This window comes from Vulpes lagopus, chromosome 5 (assembly GCF_018345385.1).
Source record: "Vulpes lagopus strain Blue_001 chromosome 5, ASM1834538v1, whole genome shotgun sequence".
NCBI classification, from domain to species: Eukaryota; Metazoa; Chordata; class Mammalia; order Carnivora; family Canidae; genus Vulpes; species Vulpes lagopus.
Genome location: NC_054828.1, coordinates 890983 through 913690, shown reverse-complemented (window position 1 = coordinate 913690; position 22708 = coordinate 890983). Strand labels below are relative to the sequence as shown.

At 44.6% G+C, this 22708-nt stretch overlaps 1 protein-coding gene across 1 annotated transcript in view; it reads left to right on the top strand.

Annotated features, from left to right (window-relative positions):
- MOV10L1 (Mov10 like RISC complex RNA helicase 1) overlaps positions 1-22708 on the top strand; it is a 70729-nt gene that overhangs the window by 1853 nt on the left and 46168 nt on the right. Inside the window, exons 3-8 of the mRNA XM_041756686.1 lie at positions 9478-9640; positions 15952-16064; positions 16678-16865; positions 20707-20850; positions 21325-21548; positions 21972-22101. Of these exons, the coding sequence (XP_041612620.1) occupies positions 9478-9640; positions 15952-16064; positions 16678-16865; positions 20707-20850; positions 21325-21548; positions 21972-22101 (962 nt within the window). The remainder of the gene's footprint in view (positions 1-9477; positions 9641-15951; positions 16065-16677; positions 16866-20706; positions 20851-21324; positions 21549-21971; positions 22102-22708) is intronic.

Here is a 22708-nt window from a genome sequence, read left to right as displayed (position 1 = left end):
CAGATTCCGTGGCCAGCGGCTTTAGCAGGAAGTTTCCTTCAGATTTTGGCACAAACCATGTCACTGTTTCCAGGAGCATGAGTTACTTTTCCCCACATGACTCTGGTTTTATTCAGTTTGCCACCAGGAGTCACTGTGGTGTTCTCTGCTTTCTACACAGAAGGTTAAATAGAATTCAGTTTCATCTGGAGCAAAGACACCTTAAGTTTTAAGAAGAGTTGTGTGCTCCCCCTGGTTCCAGAGACCCCAGTTAGAGCCAGCAAGAATGGCCTTGGAGCACAGCCTTGCAGACATACTTGTCGTTCCAGGAGTCCTGTTCCCAGCAGGTCTCCACAGGCTCCCAGATGGTGGAACGAGTGGACCCTTGCAATCCACTTAGCAAAGAGAATTGGTGGATTCTATTCAGCAATTTTTCATTTAAAAATAGTGTTTTTGTGCTATATTTCTTAGAAGTGGAATTGTTAGTCAAAGCATACGCACATTTAACATTTCAGTGGTTATCAGATTATCCTCTAATAACGTTCAAATTAAGTTACTCCCAGGAGCAGGATGAGAGACTGTTACCCAAAGTTGGCAAAGATGTGGAGATACCAATCTCTGAAATCTTTGCCAACCTAAGGGACTTCATAATTTTAATTTTCACTTAAAATAGGTTAATTTTTTTGAGTTATTTTTATGTTCTTTATACTGTTTTTGGTTTAAAAAGTCTTTTTTACTTAAAGGTCCTCTATTAGGGAAATTAGAGCTTTTTTTTTCTCTTTTTGTTAAGAGTTATAATGAGATGGGGCACCTTAGTGTGACTCAGTTGCTTAAGCGTCTGCCTTCAGCTCAGGTCATGATCCCACGGTCCTGGGATCGAGGCCCATGTTGGGCGCCGTACTCAGCAAGGAGTCTGCTCAAGATTCTCTCCGTCCCTCTCTCCCTGTGCACATTCCTCCCCATAAGTAAAATCTTTAAAAAGAGGTTTATTGAGATATAATTCATGTAGTATACAGTTTACCCACTTAAAGTGTACAGTTGAGTATATCATGGTCACAGAGTTTTACACTCATCACAATCTGCCATAAGCATTGAGAAATATAACAAGTTTTTCTCTGGGCAGAATTCTCCCCTGGATGGCTTCTTTTTCAGGCATGATCTCGCTATGTCAGTCTGTCCAGGCTTTATCTCCCTCTCCTCATTCTTGACTTGCTGGTCTTTTAGGAGAGACACTACTGGGGTTCAAAATTTGTTGAGTATCGTTTTCACTAAAAGTTTTTTTTTTTAATTTTAATCACCATCACCTATTTCACCCATCCCCACACCCATCTCTCTTCTGCTGATAGTTACAAATCTGTTTCTTGGTTTGTCTGTTTCTCTTTTTTTTTCCTCCTTCATTTCTTAAAATCCATGTACAGGGGAAATCATGTGGTATTTGTCTTTCTCAGACTTATTTCACTTAGCATAATATTCTCTGGTTCCATCTATGTTATTGCAAATGGCAAGATTTCCTTTTTTTTCTGACGGCTGAGTGATATTCCATTGTATATACAGACCCTATCTTTTTTTTTTTTTTTTTTTTTTTCCTATCTTTTTTTTAAAAAGATTTTATTTATTTATTCATCAGAGACACAGAGAGAGGCAGAACACAGGCAGAGGGAGAAGCAGGCTCCATGTGGGGGAGCCCAGTGTGGTCCACAGGTGCATGTGGACGGGATCCTAGGACTCCAGGATCACGCCCTGGGTTGAAGGCAGGCACTCAACCACTGAGTCACCCAGGGGTCCTCTTGGACCATGTCTTCGTTATCTGTTCATTTGTCAGAGGACATGTGAGGTCCTTACATAGTTTGGCTGTTGTGGACGATGTTGCTATAAAGATAGGCAATACATGTATCCTTTGAATTAGTGTTTTTGTGTTCTTTGGGTAAATGCCCAGTAGTGTGATTACTGGATCTTAAGGGTAGTTCTATTTCTAACTTTTTGAGGACCCTCCACACTGTCTTCCAGAGTGGCCGCACCAGCTTGCATTCCCACCAACAGTGTATGAGGGCTCCCCTTTCTCTGCATCCTCACCAACATCTGTTGTTTCCTGACTTGTTCATTTTAGCCATTCTGACAGGTGTGAGATGGTATCTCATTGTGGTTTTGATCTGTATTTCCCTTATGATGAGTGATGTTGAGTATCTTTTCATGTGTCACCTGGCCATTGGGAGGTCTTTGGGATAATGTTCATGTCTTCCGTCCCTTTTTTTTTTTTAAGGTTTTATTTATTTATTCATAGAGATACACACACACACAGAGAGAGAGAGAGAGACACAGGCAGAGGGAGAAGCAGGCTCCATGCAGGGAGCCCGACGTGGGACTCAATCCCGGGTCTCCAGGATCACACCCTGAGCCAAAGGCAGGCACACCCAACCGCTGAGCCACCTAGACGTTCCATCTTCTGTCCATTTTTAAGTTGGATTGTTTTTTGGGTGTTGTAGGAGTTTTTTATATATTTTGGATACTAACTCTTTACTAGATGTTATTTTCAAATATCTTCTCCCATTCTGTAGGTTGCCTTTTAGTTTTATTGGTTGTTTTCCTTCACTGTGCAGAAGCTTTTTATTTTAATGTTGTTTTAGTAGTTTATTTTTGCTTCTGTTTCCCTTGCCTTGAGACCTATCTAGAAAAATGTGGCTATGGCCAGTGTCAAAGAACTTACTGCCTGTGTCCTATTCAAGGATTCTACGGTTTCAGGCCTCACATTTGAGGCTTTCATCCACCGTGAATTTACTTCTGTGTATGGTGTGAGAAAGAGGTACAGTTTTATTCTTTTACATGTGGCAATCCAGTATTCCCAAGACCACTTGTTGACAAGGAGACTATTTCCCATTGGATATTCTGTTTTTTTATTTTTTTGTCAAAGACTAACTGACCATATAATTGTAGGTCTATTTCTAGGTTTTTTATCTGATTCCCTTGATCTGTGTGTCTAATTATGTGCCAGGACCACACTGTTCTAATTACTACCACTTTGTAATATAACTTGAAGTCTGGAATTGTGATGCCTACAGTTTGATTTTTCATTTTCAGGATTGCTTTGTGTTTTTTTTAAAGATTTGTTTATTTAAAAAAATTATTCATGAGAGAGGAGTCAGAGACACAGGCAGAGAGAGAAGTAACCCCCCCCCGCCCCCCGCAGGGAGCCTGATGTGGGACCCGATCCCTGGAACTGGGATCACGCCTTGAGCCAAAGGCAGACACTCAATTGCTGAGCCACCCAGGCGTCCCTTCAGGATTGCTTTGGCTATTCAAGGTTTTTTGTGGTTCCATACAAATTTTAGGATTGTTCGAGCTCTGTAAAAATTGCTGTTGGTATTTTGATAGGGATTGCATTAAATGTGTAGATTGCTTTGGGTAGTATAGCTGTATTGGCAATATGTTCTTCCAACTGATGAACATCTTTGCATCATCTTGAGTTTATTTCATCAGTGTTCTGTGGTTTTCAGAGTGCAGGTCTTTCACCTCTTTCATGAAGTTTATTCCTTGGTATTTTATTGTTTTACAGGGTGCAATTGTAAGTGGGATTTTCTTAATTTCACTTTTTGCAGCTTCATTATTAGTGCATAGGAACGCAACATATTTCTGTAGATATTCTGTGATTGTATTACATTCATTTATCAGTTCTAGTAGTTTTTTGGTGGAGCCTTGACGGTTTTCCATATAGAGTATCTTGTTATATGCATATGGTGAGTTTTACTTCTTCCTTAGCAATTTGGATGCTTTTTATTTCTGTATATTATCGGATTGCTATGGCTAGGACTTCCAGTACTATGTCAAATAACAGTGGGAAGAGTGAACATCCTTATCTTGTTGGGAAATTAGAGATTTTTAAGGAAGATCACTGTATGAAAGTACTGTAGATGTTTCCCCCAAGGTGTGTTTTGACTTGGTTTTATAAAGTTTTGTTTGAGGCACCTGGGGGGCTCAGTTGATTAGGTGTCTGCTCTTGGCTTGGGTCCCAGTTCCAGGCTCCTGGGAGTCTGCTTCTCCCTCTGCTTTCCACCCCACCTGCTTGCTTCTGCTTGCATGTGTGTGTGCGCACACAGGCGCATGTGCATCCTCTCTCACTCAAATAAAGTCTTTTAAAAAATAAAGTTTCATTTTAAATAGTTAAATGTGTCTTTTTCACATGGCCTCTTGGCCTCTAAGAATCCATAGGCTTATTCCATTTACACGTATGCAGTCAAGCTTTCTTCTGAAAATTTATTGGCATTTAAATATTTAATTTGCCTGGAATTTATTTGCTATACAGACTGAAAAAGGGAACCAGACATTTCTTTCTCAGTAGCTAACCAGTCATCCCACTTGTTTTCCTTCTCATTAGGATTGTCCCTTTTATCATACACCAGAACCCCATGTGCATAGGGCCCCCTTAGTCCTGATGTGTATGTGTGGGTCCCTGTGGCCCTGACTCATCCATGGATGATAGGCAGGTTTTCCTCCTCGATGTGGATGGAATTCTCCCTCTCCGATTATTCTGGATGAACATTAGAGTCATTCTGTTGTTTCTCCTCCTCGGCTCAGAATCACTTTGGACAGCACTAAGTTTGTGGATCCAGTTTAGCTAAGCAAAACGTAGATCATATACAGACTTCTCCAGCTATGATTCATGCAATTACTTAAGCCTGCTTTTATGTTCTTTTTATATCCCAATAGCTTTATTTAGGTTCTGCTAATTTCTTGTTTATTTCCAAGAATTTTAATGTTTATATTCTATTTATCCATATAATTTTGCTTTGAATTCATATTTTTCGAGATTTATTTATTTATTTATTTATTTATTTATTTATTTATTTTAGAGAGAATGAGAGCACAGGCAGGAGGGGCAGAGGGAGAGAAAGAATCTCAAGCAGACTCCATGCCCAGTGTGGAGCCTGATGCAGGGCTCAATCCTATGACCCAGAGATCAGCCCTGAGCTGAAACCAAGAGTTGGATGCTCAACCGACTGTGCCACCCAGGTGCCTCTATATTTTTAATTTTTTTTCCTGTGTAGGAAAGCTACTGGGTTTTGTTATGTAATTTGGAAGCTGGCAAACTTAACTGAGCCCAACTCCTTTTTAAAAATGGCTGAGATGAGGAGCACCTGGGTGGCACAGTTGCTTAAGCTTCTAACTCTTGATTTTGGCTCAGGTCATGATCTCAGGGTTGTAGGATCAGCCCCACATAAGGCTTCTTATTGGGTGTGGAACCCACTTGAGATTCTCCTTTTCCCTGTCTTGTTCCAGCCCCACCCTGCACACACACACGTGTGCTCTCTCAAAAAAAAAAAAAGGTTTGGGGCACCTGGTGGCTCAGTTAAGTGTCCAACTCTTGGTTTCAGCCCAGGTCATGATTTTAGAGTCATGGGGTCAAGCCCCGTGTTGAGCTCCATGCTCACCACAAAGTCTGCTTGAGATTCCTTCTCCCTCTCCCTCCTGCTCACTCTCTCTCTCTCTCCAAAATAAAGAAATACAATCTTGGGATGCCTGGGTGGCTCAGCAGTTGAACGTCTGTCTTAGGCTCAGGGTGTGACCCCCAGATCCTGGGATCAAGTCCCTCATCAGGCTCCTCAGGGGAAGGCTGCTTCTCCCTCTGCCTGTGTGTCTGCCTCTTTCCCTCTCTGTCTCTCATGAATAAATAAATAAAATATTTAAAAAAATTTTTAATGTGGTTGAAATATACTGTATTAATTACTGTTGCAGTTAGTAAATGGTATCTTAATGTTAATTTTTCAAGTCTTAAAAATAACGTGTTTAAATATCAGATATTATAAATTTCATCATTCAATATGATAGCAATCATGTGTGGCTATTTAAATTTAAATTTATTAAAAGTAAATAAAATGTAAAATTTCTCCACTTCACTAACCACATTTCAAGTGCTAAATGCAGTGCTGGCTACCAGATTGGGCAGCACAAACATAAAACCTTTCTGTCATTACAGAAAGTTCTAGTAGGTTGCTCTGGCCCACAGTGCTACCAAAAAAAACCCTGCATACACTCCAGCTTTGCTTTATTTCCTCAAGCCTTTGTGCTTGAGGAAAAGCCAGTGCTTTTCTTGGTTTCTATTCTTAGCTCTTCAGTAGATCCTGAATTACTTGAATAATATGCTTACACGTTTACTTGATTTACCAACATTAGAGGTAGTATTTACTGATTTCATGAAAGATAGGTAATTTTTTTGCTTACTTTTTATGGGACTTAACTGTGGTACAATACATATAACATGAAATTTACCATTTTAACCATTTTTTAGGCATACAATCCAGTGACATTAAGCATATTATAACATGATTGTGCACCCATTACCACTATTTTCACAACTTCATCATCATCCTTGAAATAATAGTTCACTATTCTACTTTGTCGCTATGAATTTGGCTGTTCTAGGTATCTCATATGCGTGGGATCATGTGACATTTGTCCTTTTGTGTTTGTATTGTTGGATTTAACAATATTTTCAAGGTTTATCTAGTGGCTGAATAATACTGCATTGTGTGTATAGACTATGGTTTGTATACTTTTCTGCTAATGGACACTTGGAATGTTTCTATCTTTTGGTTATTGTGAATAATGCTGCTTTGAACAGGTGTCTTTGAGTCTATATTTTCTTTTGGGTACATATCTTGGAGTGAGATTACAGAGGTCATATGGTCATTCTATATTTAGCTCTTTTTAAAAATTTTTTTTTTATTTATTCAGAGAGAGAGAGAGAGGCAGAGACCCAGGCGGAGGGAGAAGCAGGCACCATGCAGAGAGCCCGATGTGGGACTCGATCCCGGGTCTCCAGGATCATGCTCTGGGCTGCAGGCGGTGCTAAACCGCTGATCCACCCGGGCTGCCCTATATTTAGCTCTTTGAGGAACCAGCAAACTTTTCCTTAGTAGCTGCACCGTTTTATGTTCCCTCCAGCAATACACAGGGTTCCAGTTTTTCTACATCTTCCCCAACATTAGTTACTTTCCATTTGTTTAATGTTAGCCATCCTAGTGGCTATGAGGTGCTCTTTTACTGTGGCTTTGATTTCCCTTTCCCTAATAATCAGTGATACTGAACATCTTTTCATGTGTTCATTGGTCATTTATAGATCTTCTTTGGAGAAATGTCCATTTGAGTTCTTTGCCCATATTTTAATTATCTTATTTTTTTCTTCAGAAATTCTTTATATATAATGGATATCAACGTCTTCATCAGATCCATGGTTTACGAGATGCCTGGGTGGCTCAGCGATTGAGCACCGGCCTTCGGCCCAGGGTGTTATCCTGGAGTCCCAGGACCGAAGCCATCGGGCTCCCTGCATGGAGCCTGCTTCTCCCTCTGCTTGTGTCTCTGCCCCTCTGTGTCTCTCATGAATAAATAAAATATTTTTAAAATCCAGAACCTCTGTGGATCAAAGGATACTATCAAGAAAAACTGAAAAGATAACCCACAGAATGAGAGGAATGTTTGTAAACCATGTATTTTTTTTTTAATCGTATTTATTCATGAGAGAGACACAGAGAGAAGCAGAGACAACAGGGAGAGGGAGAAGCAGGTTCCATGCAGGAAACCCGATGTGGGGCTCAATCCTGGGACTCCAGGATCACACCCTGAGCCAAAGACAGACACTCAACCACTGAGCCACCCAGGCTTCCCAAAGGGTTCTAAATTTTGGTGAAGTACAATTTATTTTTTTTAATTGCCTGTGCTTTTGATATCAATATAAAAATCATTGATTAATCCAAATCATGAAGATTTTCACATCTGCTTACTTCTACAAGTTTTATAGTTTCAGCTCTTAAGTTTAAGCCTTTGATCCATTTTGCATTAATTTTTTTAGTATGGTGTTGAGTAAGGGTTTCCTTCATTCATTTGCGTGTTGATAGCCGGTTTTACCTTTTCACTTTTGAGTGGTCTTAGCCTCTTGTTGAAAAATCACTTGACCAGGGGTGCCTGGGTGGCTCAGTGTATTAAGTGTCTGCCTTCAGCTCAGGTCATGATCCCAGGGTCCTGGGATTGAGCCCCATGTCAGGCTCCCTGCTCAGTGAGGAGCCTGCTTCTCCCTCTCCTGCTTCCCCCTTGCTCTGTCAAATAAAATCTTAAAAAAAAAAAAAATCACTTGACCATATTCTATTCCATCAGCCTTGTTTGTCTTTATGGCACTACCACACTCTTAATTACTGTAGCTTTACAGCACATTTTGAAATGCTCTAACTTTGTTCTTCCTTTTCAAGATGATACTTGTGGTTCAGGGTCCTTTCGAGGGTCTTTGGGTGAATTTTAGGATGAGGTTTTTCTATTTCTATTGAAAATGTCATTGAGGTTTTGATAGGGATTGATTAAATCCCTATTGATTATGATAGGGATTACATTGAATCTGTAAATCACATCGAGTAATATCAATACACTAACATTAGATCTTCTGGTCCATGAATGCTTTCTATTTCCATTTATTTGTGTCTTTTTTAACTTTTTTCATCTACATTTTGTAGTTTTTAGTGTATGTTTTTTATCTCTTTGATTAACTTTATTCCTGTTTTTTTTTCTTTTTTGATGGTATTGTAAGTGAAACTGTTTTCTGAATTTACATTTTTTAATTTTTTGTAGGTGCATATAGATGGAACTGATTTCTGTATATTGATTTTGTATGCTACAAGTTTGCTGGATTTGTTTATTAGCTGTAACATTTTTTATTTTATTTTATTTTTTAAGATTTATTTTTTATTTATTTATGATAGAGAGAGAGAGAGAGGCAGAGACACAGGCAGAGGGGGAAGCAGGCTCCATGCCGGGAGCCCAACGCAGGACCCGATCCCGGGACTCCAGGATCGCGCCCTGGGCCAAAGGCAGGCGCGAAACCGCTGAGCCACCCAGGGATCCCCAACTGTAACATATTTTTAATGGAATATTAGGCGTTTCTACCTATAAGATCATGCTATTACAAACAAAAATTTTTACTTTTCCTTCCCAGGTTGGATAACTTTTATTTCTTTTTCTTGCCCAGTTGCTCTAGCTAAGATCTCAGTGCTTTTGTTAAAGAGAAGTAGCAAAATCCTGGCCTAGTTCCTTATCCTAAGGGAAAAGCCTTCAATTTTTCCATCATTGAGTGTGATGTTAGCTGTGGGTTTTTCGTTTGTGGGTTTTATCACATTGAAGAAATCTCTCCTTCAATTCCTGGTTGGAGTATTCTCTCGTGAAGGGGGAGTCTTATCAAATGCCTTCTCTACATCAGCTGAGATTTTTGTGTGTTTTTCTTTCCTTTGTTCTACCAATGTGTGGTGTGTTATATTGAGTGATTTTCATATGTTGGACCTGTGTTGCATTCTGGATAAACCAGCCTTGACTGTGGTGTATAACCCTTTTAATACACTGCCGTTACTCGGTTTGCTTATGTTTTGAGAATTTTTAATGTGTATATTCATAGGAGATACTGGTCTGTAGTTTGCTTCTCTTGTAGTCCTTTTATTATGGTTTGAACAGTGGTCTGTCTTGCAGGTGGAAGCTGTCTCAGATAAATGGGAAGATGACAGCAAAACCCATGGTGGAGGACTGTCTGACTCCAGCCCCCGGGTGCTGATTGGCTGTGTGACATCACTGTTGGAAGGTGCTGGCTACATCAGTCAGACCACATACTTCTCTCTGCAGAGTGTCTGTGAAGGTACACTAGATGACTTTATAATTAGGATTAGGTTGTGTTTAATATTTTTTTAATTTTATGAATTAGATTTGAGATGGTTACACACATTGAAAGGGTCAAATTTGCTTTGTTTGTTAAGAGAATTTCAGACTAGAATGCCTTTACCAGGTGTTGGCTCCAAGCAGATTAGGTGGTATAGACTGCTGTAGTTTGTTTTGTGTCATTTGTTGAATGGAGTCATTAATTTCTGGGTAATTGTTACTTTCAAATTTTTTTTTAATTTTTACTTATTTATGATAGTCACAGAGAGACAGAGAGGCAGAGACATAGGCAGAGGGAGAAACAGGCTCCATGCACCGGGAGCCTAATGTGGGATTCGATCCTGGGTCTCCAGGATCGCGCCCTGGGCCAAAGGCAAGAGCCAAACCACTGCGCCACCCAGGGATCCCTAATTATTACTTTCAATTAAGTACTGTTACTAATCTAAGTCAGCATTGTTAATAGACATACAAGGGGACTGCTGTTTACAGAACTTCAGATGTTTTAAAATAGGATTTGGGGGTAACTTTGTGCCTTCGCACAAACATACATGTTTTTAATTGCATTTGTTTTTAGCTGTTATAAAATTTTGTTTTTATGCCTAAATAATTTGTTAATGCAATTCTGAAGTTCAACTCAACAATGTTCTTGAAAGAGAAAACACAATGTGGAAATAGATAAGAGTCCAAAAAGGCCAGGTAGTAAAGCCTGTGGACCATGTGCTGTCTCGCAGCTCCTTACCTCTGGGCTGGTAGGTAGCATGAAAGCAGCAGCTGGGGGATCCCTGGGTGGCGCAGCGGTTTGGCGCCTGCCTTTGGCCCAGGGTGCGATCCTGGAGTCCCGGGATCGAATCCCACGTCAGGCTCCCGGTGCCTGGAGCCTGCTTCTCCCTCTGCCTATGTCTCTGCCTTGTCTCTGCCACTCTCTCTCTGTATGACTATCATAAATAATAAAAAAAAATTTAAAAAAAAAAAAAAAGAAAGAAAGAAAGCAGCTGTAGGCACCACCGGAGCAGAAAGATGGGGCTGTGTTCCTATCAGACTATACTTACAAAAACAGGTGGCAGGATGCCGTTGCGAATCTCTGATCTGAATGAAGGTGAGAAGAGGAGGAATTGGACTAGATGTTTATTTACTTTAGGAGGAGTCAGAATGGGCGGTTTTTTTTCTGGCATTCATTAAGCAAATATTAGAAGGTGTTACTCCAGGCCTGGCACTGTTTTGTAGAATGTGCTGTGATAGGAGGCAGAGTAGACAGGACAGTTTTCTGCTCTGTAGTAACCACACAAGTGGTGTGTTAGAGTGGGAGGTGAACCAGCTTGGGATTCCTCTAGGACACAGTAAGGCACAGCCTCCCTGAGTGCAGAGCTGACTAAGGACTCTGAGGAAGGTCCAGGTGAAGCATGGGCTGTGTCCTAACCCTTGTAGGTAACCTGGGTGTCCGGTTCAGTTGTGTACAGTGTACTTTCAGCATGGGAGGTATGCAAGATGTGACTGTTTGAAGGAGGGGTGTCACTGGGGAGAAATGTGAACAGTGTGCAGGTGGGAGGAAAGTCCTCAGGATCACTGAGTCCCCTCAGTCTCCGACTGTAGAGGCAGTGGTGGCCATCAGCCCAGTTTTGTGGATGACACTTCAGATGTAGGCCCCCAAATAACACTCATGGGAATTCTCTTTCTTTTTTTAACCCTTTTTTTTTTTTAAAGTAAAGTCTACCCCCAACGTGGGGTTCAAACTTACAACTTCAAGATCAGGAGTCACATGCTGTACCCACTTAGCTAGCCAGGTGCCCAACTTCCTACTAACAGGAAGTCTTATTGTCAGTAGCAGGGCCCAAGCTGTTTTACACATGAATATCCAGTGAGTCCTAAACCCGTTTGGCCAAGGCTGCTAAAATGGGCGTTTAGCCTAAAGCAGGCTTGCTTATGCTCTGCCCTGTGACATTTGAGGCTGGTCATTCAGTTGTGGTGACTGCCCTGAAAGTTGTGGGATGTATTCAGCAGCATCTTTGACCTCTGCCCACTAAATGCCGATTATTACAGCTAGAACATCTGCAGATGTGGCTTGGGTGACGAATGGCCCTGGGTATGAATCAGTGGCCTAAAGGTTGGGGTCTAAAATCCGCGTATGTGACGGACCTGCTTCTTCCCTCTTCATTTCTAGGGTAAGCAGTGGGTGGCCCTCTAGCATCTGCATATCCATGTCACCATCGCGGCCTGAGTTCTCAGCCTGGGTCATAACTCAGGCTTTCTTTATTTTCTTTTTTTTTTTTTTTTTTAAATTTTTTTATTTATTTATGTTAGTCACAGATAGAGAGAGAGAGGCAGAGACACAGGCAGAGAGGGAAGCAGGCTCCATGCAGGGAGCCCGACGTGGGATTCGATCCCGAGGCTCCAGGATCGCGCCCTGGGCCAAAGGCAGGCGCCAAACCGCTGCGCCACCCAGGGATCCCCGGCTTTCTTTATTTTCAAATTAAATTGGTTCATGGACCCACTTGTGAGGTACAGAGCAGGTGCCCTGGATCCTTTCTGAGACCTTCCCTAGGCCCAAGAAGCTGGTGCCACACGTAGCACAGGATGCTGTGCCCTGTGTCAGGGTGCTCCTCATTGACTAGTGTGCCAGTATCCCGGAGGTCCTCATGCTTTCTCTCTGAAAACCTCTACCCGGCAACTGGCCCCCTTCTTCCTGGGTTGAAGCACAGCCCTCCCAACAACTCTCCCTTCATCAAGTTCTTCAGCTTTTGGAACTGGACAGTCCGATGTCTTTCTACATCTGCCCTACTCTCCCCCAAACCTGCCCAATATTGCACCCCCAGCCTTGCTCTCTAGCTGCTGGTTGGGATTAGCCTATGGGACAGCACCCGCCAGTTGGCAGAAGAGAGGGGATGGAGATTAGGATCACACCCCACCTCATGTCCTGACAGTGGCTGCACTCCTCTCCAGGGCCAGAGCCATGGCCAGGGTGACCACGTAAGTTAGTGTCAGGACTGGTGCACATGGAGAAGTGGGAGGAGGTGTTAAAATTAATTAAAATTAAATATTCTTGAAATAGTTACACATCAGTTAGCAGATTGATTTTACTATATTAATGGATCTTTAAAGTAGCATTTTTCAGAAACTTTGCAAAAAAAAAATTTTTTTTAAAGAAATAGGACTTGTGGGCAGCCCGGGTGGCTCAGTGGTTTAGCGCCACCTTCAGCCCAGGGCCTGATCCTGGACTCCCGGGATTGAGTCCCCCATCCGGCTCCCTGTGTGGAGCCTGCTTCTCCCTCTGCCTGTGTCTCTGCCTATGTGTATGTGTGTGTGTGTGTGTGTGTGTGTCTCTCGTGAATAAATAAATAAAATATTTTAAAAAAAGAAATAGGACTTGGGCTTAATAAAACAACTTAATATTTATTATTCCATCATTATATTCTTGACACATACTTTGATTTTTTTCAGAATTTCTAACACCATGTCACTGGTATTCTAAAAAAACATTGGGGTGCATGAGTGGCTCGGTTAAGCATCTGACTCTTGATTTTGGCTCAGATTATGATCTGAGTTGTGAGATCAAGCCTTATATCAGGCACCTTGCTCAGCTCAGCAAAGAAGTCTGGTTGAGAGTCTCTCCCTCCCTTGCCCTTTGCCCCCCCATCCCATCTGTGTGTAAGCTCTCTTGTGTGTGCTTTCAAACCAATAAATAGAATCCTAATATTTGAAAAACAATAGTAAATAAGTTACTATTTACTAACGTTTAATAACACTTAAAACATCTATTTTAGTATTTTAATTTTGTTTTTTTATATAGTGGCTTAGAATCTTCAAAGCTGCATTTCATGGTTGATAAACTTGAAACTGAAACCTTTGGCTCTCCCTGTAGGCTGTAATATTTTTAATTGAGGGACTATTAGTAAGCTCAGAACAAATTCTGCTAAATTCTTAAGTCCAGGTTTTTTTCTGTTGAGATATGTCAGGCCAAATGTTTTTATAGGTACTGTCTTTGCCTCTGAGACAAAGGTGATCAAATGTTATAAACTAAAACTCATCAAATAGTTGTGTCTCTGATTTTTTTTTTTTTTTGAATGTTACATTAAACTCAGATGCTGGGCAGCCTGGGTGGCTCAGCGGTTTAAGCACTACCTGCCTTCAGCCCAGGGTGTGATCCTGGAGTCCCAGGATCGAGTCCCACGTCAGACTCCCTGCGTGGAGCCTGCTTCTCCCTCTGTGTCTCTGCCTCTCTCTTGTGTGTGTCTATCGTGAATAAATAAATAAAATCTTTAAAAGATAAATAAACTCGGATGCTGTAAATTTATAGGTCATAAAAAATTACAGAATATCTATTTACCTAATTAAAAGTAAAGGGCTTTGTTGGAAGACTTGATACAAATTGGGTTAGTGTGGAGTCCAATATAGGGCTTCAGCTTTATGCTTTGTGCATCATGCAAGCTCCTGGGGCCTCATGGCCTCATTTCCTCTGTTGCTTTGGTGGAAATCAGTGTCACTGTCTTCTATTTACAAGCTGTATTTTCAATAACTGCGATTTAATTATTTTTTAAGATTTTATTTATTTATTTGAGAGAGCATGTGCCTGAGAGAAAGCCCAAGCTGGGGAGGGGGGCCAGAGGGAGAAGCAGACTCCCCACTGAGCAGGGAGCCCCATGGGGCTTGATTTCAGGACCCTGGGATCATGACCTGAGCCCAAGGCAGACACTCAACCCACTGAGCCCCTGATCCCATGATTTTGATGGGCAAAAAAAAATCAAACTGTTATTTGAATTTGCTTCACTGTTTTCTCTTTGAAGTAACTTTATACAACTAACACTTTGTTTCATTTGCCACATGTATCTGAAGAGATTTGGAATAAAAAATTAACAGAATTATGTTAAACAATTATTTGATAACTGAAGTCATGGTTTATAAAACAACATACAAAAGTGTCCTGCAACCTGTAAAATTGTGCTTCTGAGCATTGTCTTAAAATACCACCTGACCTGGAAGTTGATGCTCCAACAGGTTTGTCTCTTCTGGTTTCATACCATCAGTGGTACCACTGTGGCCCTTGTGCTGATCAGCAGGTGTTTGCACTTATAGATATTTATCACCAGCTTTCTTGAGAAACAAACTCAGTTTTAAATTGTGCACTTTGGGTTTTTATTTATGTATTTTTTTAAATTTTTATTTATTTATGATAGTCACACAGAGAGAGAGAGAGACAGAGACACAGGCAGAGGGAGAAGCAGGCTCCATGCACTGGGAGCCCGACGTGGGATTTGATCCCGGGTCTCCAGGATCGCGCCCTGGGCCAAAGGCAGGCGCTAAACCGCTGCACCACCCAGGGATCCCTATTTATGTATTTTTTTTATTTTTTAGAGAACACATGTGTGAGGTGGGGAGGGACAGAGGGAGAGAGAGAATTCCAAGCAGGTTTCATGCCCAGCACAGAACCCCACACGGGGCTGGATCCCAGGACCCTGAGATCATGACCTGAGCTTAATCAGCTGAGCCACCCAGGCATCCCTGTACTTTTGTGTTTTGGACTAATGGCTGCAAACTAACACAAAGGTTGTTAACAAGTTGTAGCTTTACACCTTGCATCATAGCACACCTGTGCAGACTACTCTCCATGTTTTACCTTGGACGGTTAAGCCACTTATGTCATGGAACCTCCAGTGGCCCAACATTCCCACCCATCCCGCCAGTGGCAGCCCAGCAGCACCTTGCATCCTGCAGGCCACAGCACAGCTATGTGGCACACCCAGGGTCTGGCAGGGGGTCTGAGCTGGGATAGACCTCCCAACTCTGAAGTCTTGAGTACACTGCCTTGTGTCCGCAAGTCCCCCGTGTGTACCTGTAGGGAGAGGCACTCACACTGTTTTTGGAAACAGTTGACAGGAAGGAGTGCCCATGATTTAGAGAGACTGCCCACCACGAATGTGCCACTCCCTAGAGGCTGGGTCAGAGATTGGCTGTTCAGCTTATTGTGTTGCAATTGTTAATAATAGTTATGAGAAACATGGAAAGTATTTGAAACCAGATGGGATCCCAAAACTGTAGAAACCCGGTGTGTGACCATGATGGCCACCATCCTTCCTAGGCTCCCTGCCCTTGTAGGTGGGAGAGGATGAGGTCATAGAAAGGTTGGTCTTTAACATCCTCTGCTCGTTCAACTGAGGCAACCTAGAAGAGAGCTGAGATTGGAAAACTGGTTTCTTAGGTAGGACAGAAATGACGTCAGCTATCATAACTTCAGAATGAATTGTACACTTTGGTATAACCAACATTACTAAGTAAGCACCATGGTTTCCTTGCTTGGAGGTTTCAAGCCCTGCAAGGGAGACTGGGTGGAGGCGGAATACTGGATCCGGCCAGGCACATGGAGCAGCGAGGCCATCTCAGTGAAGCCACTGAGGTACAAGCACGTGGACAGGGTAGGTGCTGGCCCTCGCTTGTCCTGGTCTTCCTGTGTTTTCACAGCTGAGGCTTCTCCTGGGGGTGCATTGGGAAGTCAAGCTAAATAAGGCTCAGTCTTGGCCAAAAGACCTCGTTTCCTTGCTGAGAATGCTGGTTTCCTTAAGGAGATAAATAGAGATCGCCTGGCATGCTCATACAATGGAACTCTAGGTCCTGTAGTTGACACAGAATGAGAAGAAGTTCTGCTTGCTGGGAATGAGTGGAATGGGTGTAGGATGAGAGCTTGCCCGTAAAGGCAGGCATGCTTTGTGTTGGAGACTGGAACGAGGGGGCATTGAGTTTGCACAGGGTGGAGGTGGAAATGCGTGCTGGGATGGAGACTCAGGAAGTGAACACTGGCCACCTGACACTTTCACTCCCCTACTTCAGCCTTGGCTTTGGGGTCCTTTCCTTCCAATGGTCACAAAATCTTCAGGGTGCCCACTCCCCCAGAGGTTGGACTTTGTCTGCAGTGGGGCCTGTGTGAGGTGTGTGTTTCTGGTTCCGGACCAACCCGAGTTGGGCTGATTAGGAGAGGTGGGCCTCCGGAGTAGCACATGTGGACACAGTTGTCAATTACTGTGCTTGCAGGTCTGCATTTCTAGCCTCTGCGGGAGAAACGGGGTGATAGATGACAGCATCTTTTTCACCTTGGACTCTGTGAAACTTGCTGAAGGATACGTGCCTCGAAGACATGACATAGTCAATGCTGTGGTGGTGGAGAGCAGCCAGTCATGCTACATCTGGAGAGCCCTGTGCATCACCCCGGTGAAAAAACGGTAATGAGGAAACAGCCACCTTCTCTGGGAAGAGAGAGGCCCAATTTAAGTGTATTTTAAGAGTTGCTTTAACAAGCTCAAATAATAGCCTGTCAAAATCCTTAGCTGGGGCAGTTAAAGGGAAAGTATCTTCTGGAAGGTTTTTGGCAGCCTCTGTAGTTGATTGAAATTTGAATGGTTCCTTCTTAATCCTTAATCTTATATTGGAAATTTTCACATTTGGTGGGGTTTTTTTTAAATTAATTTTTATTGGTGTTCAATTTACCAACATACAGAAAAATACCCAGTGCTCATCCCGTCAAGTGTCCACCTCAGTGCCCGTCACCCATTCCCCTCCAACACCCGCCCTCCTCCCCTTCCACCACCCCTAGTTCGTTTCCCAGAGTTAGGAGTCTTTATGTTCTGTCTCCCTTCCTGATATTTCCCAACATTTCTTTTCCCTTCCTTTATAATCCCTTTCACTATTATTTATATTCCCCTAATGAAGGAGAACATACACTGTTTGTCCTTCTCCGATTGACTTACTTCACTCAGCATAATACCCTCTTGGTGGGTTTTTATAGCTTTTATTCTTTCACATGTGGCTACTTTATAGAACTTGTTGGACACAGGTTCTTAATTTTTTTTAAGATTCATTTATTTTACTGGAGGAGGGGCAAAGGGAATGAGAGAATCCTCAGCAGACTCCACACAAAGTGAGGAGCCCAACACAGGACTTGACCCCATGACCCTGAGACTATGACCCAAGTGGAAATCAATAGTTGGACACTTAACCAATGGAGCCACCAGGAGCCCCTTAGAATTACTGTCATATCTGGGCTCTTCACTCTGAGCCCCAGCAACCTTCCAGCTTGTCCACACATGTTTATAAAGCAGCATGGGGCCTTCTTGAGCTTTCAGTGCAAATGGCAGCCCTGCCCTGCCCCTTGTGCCCTTCCTTTGCCTGGTTTTTCTCCTTAGCACTTAACCTCCAGTGAGTTTACTGGATGTTTTCCTTAGTTATTCTGTTTATCATCAGAATGCAAGTTCTGTGCAAGAAGGTGTTTGTGTCCTGTTTCCTGCAACACACTGAGCACCTGTGCCGCTGTCCTCGGCACGAATGTGGGTCTTCCAGGAGCAGAACAGTGGGGAGTGCCACTGGTTTACAGACAGACTCAGTAGGACAGACCACCTGGCTCAAGGCTGTGGGAGCTGTGTGGGATGGGGAGCCTTGCCGCTATTCCCACCATCCAATAGATGCTGTCATCCTTGGCTACTTAGCACCCAGTGCCCCTGCCCCACAGGACCCTACTTTGCCCGGAATGACTCTGGCCCATCTGTGGGGCAATGAAACCAGATACACGGCCCTTACCTCCTCTCACCACCCACAACAGCCTGGCAGGCACAGGAGGTTGGATTTTCGCTTCATCTGATGGACTGAGTAGTGTGAGCATATGAGACATGGCAGGAATTCACTGCCCAGTGTGTGTACCACAGGAGTAGAGCAGCTCCTCCCTGTGTCTGCATCACGCTCTTGGACTCCCCACTAGTTCTGTCATCTTCCTGGTAGTAAGCAGTCAAAAGCCCTGGAGCAGAAGCTGGGAGGCCTGCTTCCCACATTAGGCATCACGGTCCCCTGGAGCTACATGTACAGTATAAGGAAACACCTGTGCCATGAAAACATATGCTTCCCTGACTCTTCATTTAAGCCCAGAAATGCTTGAAAATGACACTGCAGTTACCTGGGCTCCTGACTGCCATGGGCTCAGGAGGATGGTGGCCAGTCCTGCCCCTTGCCGACTGTCACAGGGAAAATAGTTGCCATCTCAGGGTCCAAGTGTATTCCTTGGAATGACTTAACATTTGTATCCAGTTTTAGATCCTTGTTGTTCAGTCTGATGTGGGTTTTTTAAGCACTTTCTTTTTTTCAAAGATTTTGTTTATTCATGAGAGAGACAGGCAGAGATACAGGCAGAGGGAGAAGTAGGCTCCCTGTGGGGAGCCTGATGCGGGACTCAATCCCGGGACCCCAGGATCTTGCCCTGGGCCAAAGACAGATGCTCAAGCACTGAGCCACCAGGAGTCCCTTAAGCACTTCTTTTTTTTTTTTTAATTTTTATTTATTTATGATAGTCACAGAGAGATAGAGAGAGGCAGAGAGAGAAGCAGGCTCCATGCACCGGGAGCCCGACGTGGGATTCGATCCCGGGACTCCAGGATCGCGCCCTGGGCCAAAGGCAGGCGCCAAACCGCTGCGCCACCCAGGGATCCCCCCTTAAGCACTTCTTAACATGCTCTATGGTTTTTGTATTTATGTTTTCGAGAGAAGTGGTAGCTCAGGGTAGGTGTGGACTAGTATCTGTTGAATGGAATGGGTGGGGCATGACCCTTCCCCCCCCCCCCCCCCGGGGTTTAATTTTGTTTCTGTTCTGCAGCTGAGCTCCCCTCCGTACACATAAAGCATGGCAGTGACCAGAGAGACGGTCTGCGCGGCCTCCTACCAGGGGCGGGGTGGTCAGGTACTGGGGAGCCTCAGGTGGCCCCTGCGCAGCTGTAAGTCTGGGGGAGTGCTCGTTCTCCTTGGGGAGGAGACACTCTGATCCCTTGCACATTGCCTGAGGCTTCTCTGAAAGCCTCTAGTAGTCATGGGGGCTTAGAGGGTGAGTAGTGGATGAGAGCAATGTGTGGGTCCCGGGAACTCTCAGGCAGTGAAGCAGTCAGCTCCCATTTCCTGAATTTATAATGGAATGAACGTCCTACCCTTCAGCAGAAGCCCAGTGTGCCAAGCACTGTTGCAGCCCCAGAAGTGCTGCCTTGGACAAAGAAGAGCCATGTATCTGCCCTGAAGAGTTTAAGGGCTGTCACTCGCTATGGCTTCCTGACCCCGAGGGGAGGCTGCTGGTGGAGGCCTGGGGGCAGCGGGGCTCTGTGTGAGTCTCTCCAGGAGCTGGTTGGGACTCTGCAGCATTAGTCCCGAGCGTATGCTCCCTGCGGACCCGCTGCCTAGTTGAATGTCCAGAAGAGCACCAGTTCATGAGTGTGAGGCAGGACGTCCACTCTCCTCCAGCTGCAGCTCCTCCTGCCCCAAGTCTTCCCCATCCCCATTCCCTAGGTGGCTTGAGCCAGAAACCTCCATGGCCTCTGTGGTCTGGGGTAGGGGTGAGGGCAGAGGCAAGACTGTGGGAGCTACGGGAAGAGGGGTTGGCAACTGTTGTCAGCCCATGTGGACTGGATGAGAGGAGAGAGGAAGGATCGGGGGTGACACAGAGTGGGAGGCGCGTGGGCAGGAAGGGTGTGAGGGGCAGGAGCTGGCTGAGGAGGGTTCCGGCATGCTACAGAATGTCACTGAGTTTGTGGACAGGGCCCCGTCTTTTGAAGGGAGCTGCAGTCTGGGAGGGGAGTGCCTCCAGGTTTTCGGTCTAGAGGAGCACTGTGGATGCGCAGAGAGGAGGACATGGTCCGGCTTCCCAGCAGTGTCCGCGGCCTGAGGGGAGCCACAGGGTCTGTGGAGGGAGAGTAAAGAAGCACTGGTGCCTTCCCTCACCCCTGCTGGCAGCCTGCAGAGGAGAGGACTGAACACTCTGTTCCCACAGTCAGGGACTCCTTCAAGATGTCACCACGGTGACATTTTTTTTCTAGATCTTGTAGAATTTGTCATTTTCTTCCTCAAGATGTTTTGCTGTCCTTCTCAGAGATTCTCAGTGTTGTGGGAGCTCTGTGTGGGTCTGTGGCCTGTCCCTGGGGGACTGACAGCAGATTTGTCCTCTAACAGTGGACCCTGGGTAGGTCGATGCTTGCGGGTGGTGGCGCTGTGGGGTGCCTGCCACAGTGATGGTGCTGTCTCTGTGGGTGCTCTCCCCAGGGACCCCGCTGCCTTTGAAGAGACTACCGATGAGTCCTATGGAGCCCTTTTACTGAAAAACAAAGGTGATATTGAAGTCACGAGGATGACAAATTTTGGAACGTTAAAGGAAGGAGGAAGTAAAAATATGGTGATCTGGATAGAGTAAGTTTGTTGCTTATATAAAATTATGTCAATGGGTTTTATTTTTTTTAAGATTTTATTTATTCATGAGGGACACACAGAGAGGCAGGGACACAGGCAGAGGGAGAAGCAGGCTCCATGCAGGAAGCCTCATGCGGGACTCGATCCGGGGACCCTAGGGTCACGGCCTGAGCTGAAGATAGACACTCAACCACTGAGCCACCCAGGTGTCCTTGTCAATGGGTTTTAAATTACAATTTAAGAATTTGAAAAACCAAAAAAAAAAAAGGAAAAAGATTTTTGTAGAACCAACTTTAATTTTTTCCTTTATAAAGATCTTTTAGTTTTTCACCCTGAAATAGCCTCTTTACTTATATTCTTAAAGGTATTTGTAATTGTTTTTCATTCAAAAGATTGAATTCTGTATTTTACAGTAGCCAATTATTTCAGCTTCAGGGATCTTGTCTGTATTCATGGCTGATTTTCTTTTTCCAGGAATAAAGGAGATACTCCTCAAAACTTAGTCAGCTGTAAACTGGCTGGCTGGGATAAAGCTAAACAATTCAGATTCCAAATGCTGGATAAAACTCAGATGTGCCCAGTAGGGTCTCCTGTTCCTGAGAAGGAGAACAAGAATTTTTCAGATGAAACTGCTAACTCACTAGAGAGCTACCAAGAAAACCCAGCTTGTCAGGCATCAGAGAAGGAAGTCTGTCCAGGTAGACATTCCTCCTGTTACCGTGTTGGGTCCACCGGTAAGAGCCCTGCAGGGTCTGCGTGACAGGGAGGCTGCTGCTGTCCCTGGGGCCTGGGCCCGGGGGCCCGGGGGCCGAGTGGCTGGCATGCTCCAGCTGGTACAGCAGTGTGTGCTCCCGGCTGTTTTGGTTCTGGGCTCTTGTCTGATGTTTTGGGAATGAGGAAAGGGATAAAAACAGCTTGACAGATACCCAGAAGTGCTTCAGATATGCTGCTTCCTGTGAGCAGTTCTGAACTCGGGAAGGGCCGCCCACTGTCCACTGATGTTTTTGTCACCTACTGTCCTATGCTTTGACTGCGTGCACATGCACTGTCACTGGCTTGCCACCGCTGTCGGAGACCGCTCAGCTTCTGATCTGATACTGGATTTGAATTCCTCCTCCCAGATGACCGTGCCTGTAAAGAAGGTGGGGACAGAGAAGAGAGGAAGCCCTGGAAGCAGGTGACAGAGCTGGAGCCCGGAGGGCTCATCCCTCCAGGTGGAAGAGCCCCGATTGTGGTTGTGTGTGATGCAAAGTACGTGCCTGGAGGGCTTGGAGTGAGTTTCCTTTGGAGACATTTGTATGTTTGGATTTTAAGGTTTCATGGGTGATACTTCTAGGTTGGAGGTTGTAAAAGTCTTCATAACTATTCAGATGAGACAAAGCACAAGGAAAAGCACTGATGGAGAAAATGGCTTGAGTGAGTTTACCACCCAAGGCATTGCCTCCCCAAGCCTGACAAGCTGCCCCATCCGATCACCCTGGCTTCTGAGCCTCAAGCCTGCTGGGCTCAGCTTAGTTTGCCATCAGCCCCTCAGCAACTGCTCCTCGCCTTCCCTCCTGCTTCCTCAGCTGAGGCCTTCCTGCCCCTCCGTCTCCATCTGGGCAGCAGGCCCGGGTACAGGCTTCAGGGGGCAGGAAGCTGGGCCCTCCCTTCCTGGGCAGACTGTGTGGAGCTGGCCGGGAGCCCTCACAGCCCTCCTCCTCCCCTGCCTCCTGCCCTGAATCCTGAGCTCCCCAGCCCTGCCTGCTGGGCCTGCCTCTGGGGCATCTGGGCTGCAGGCCTCTTCCTTTCTCAGCAGCCCTCTATAGTTGCTAATTCCATTTTTTTTTTTTAATGTGTCTGATTAAACCACCACCTT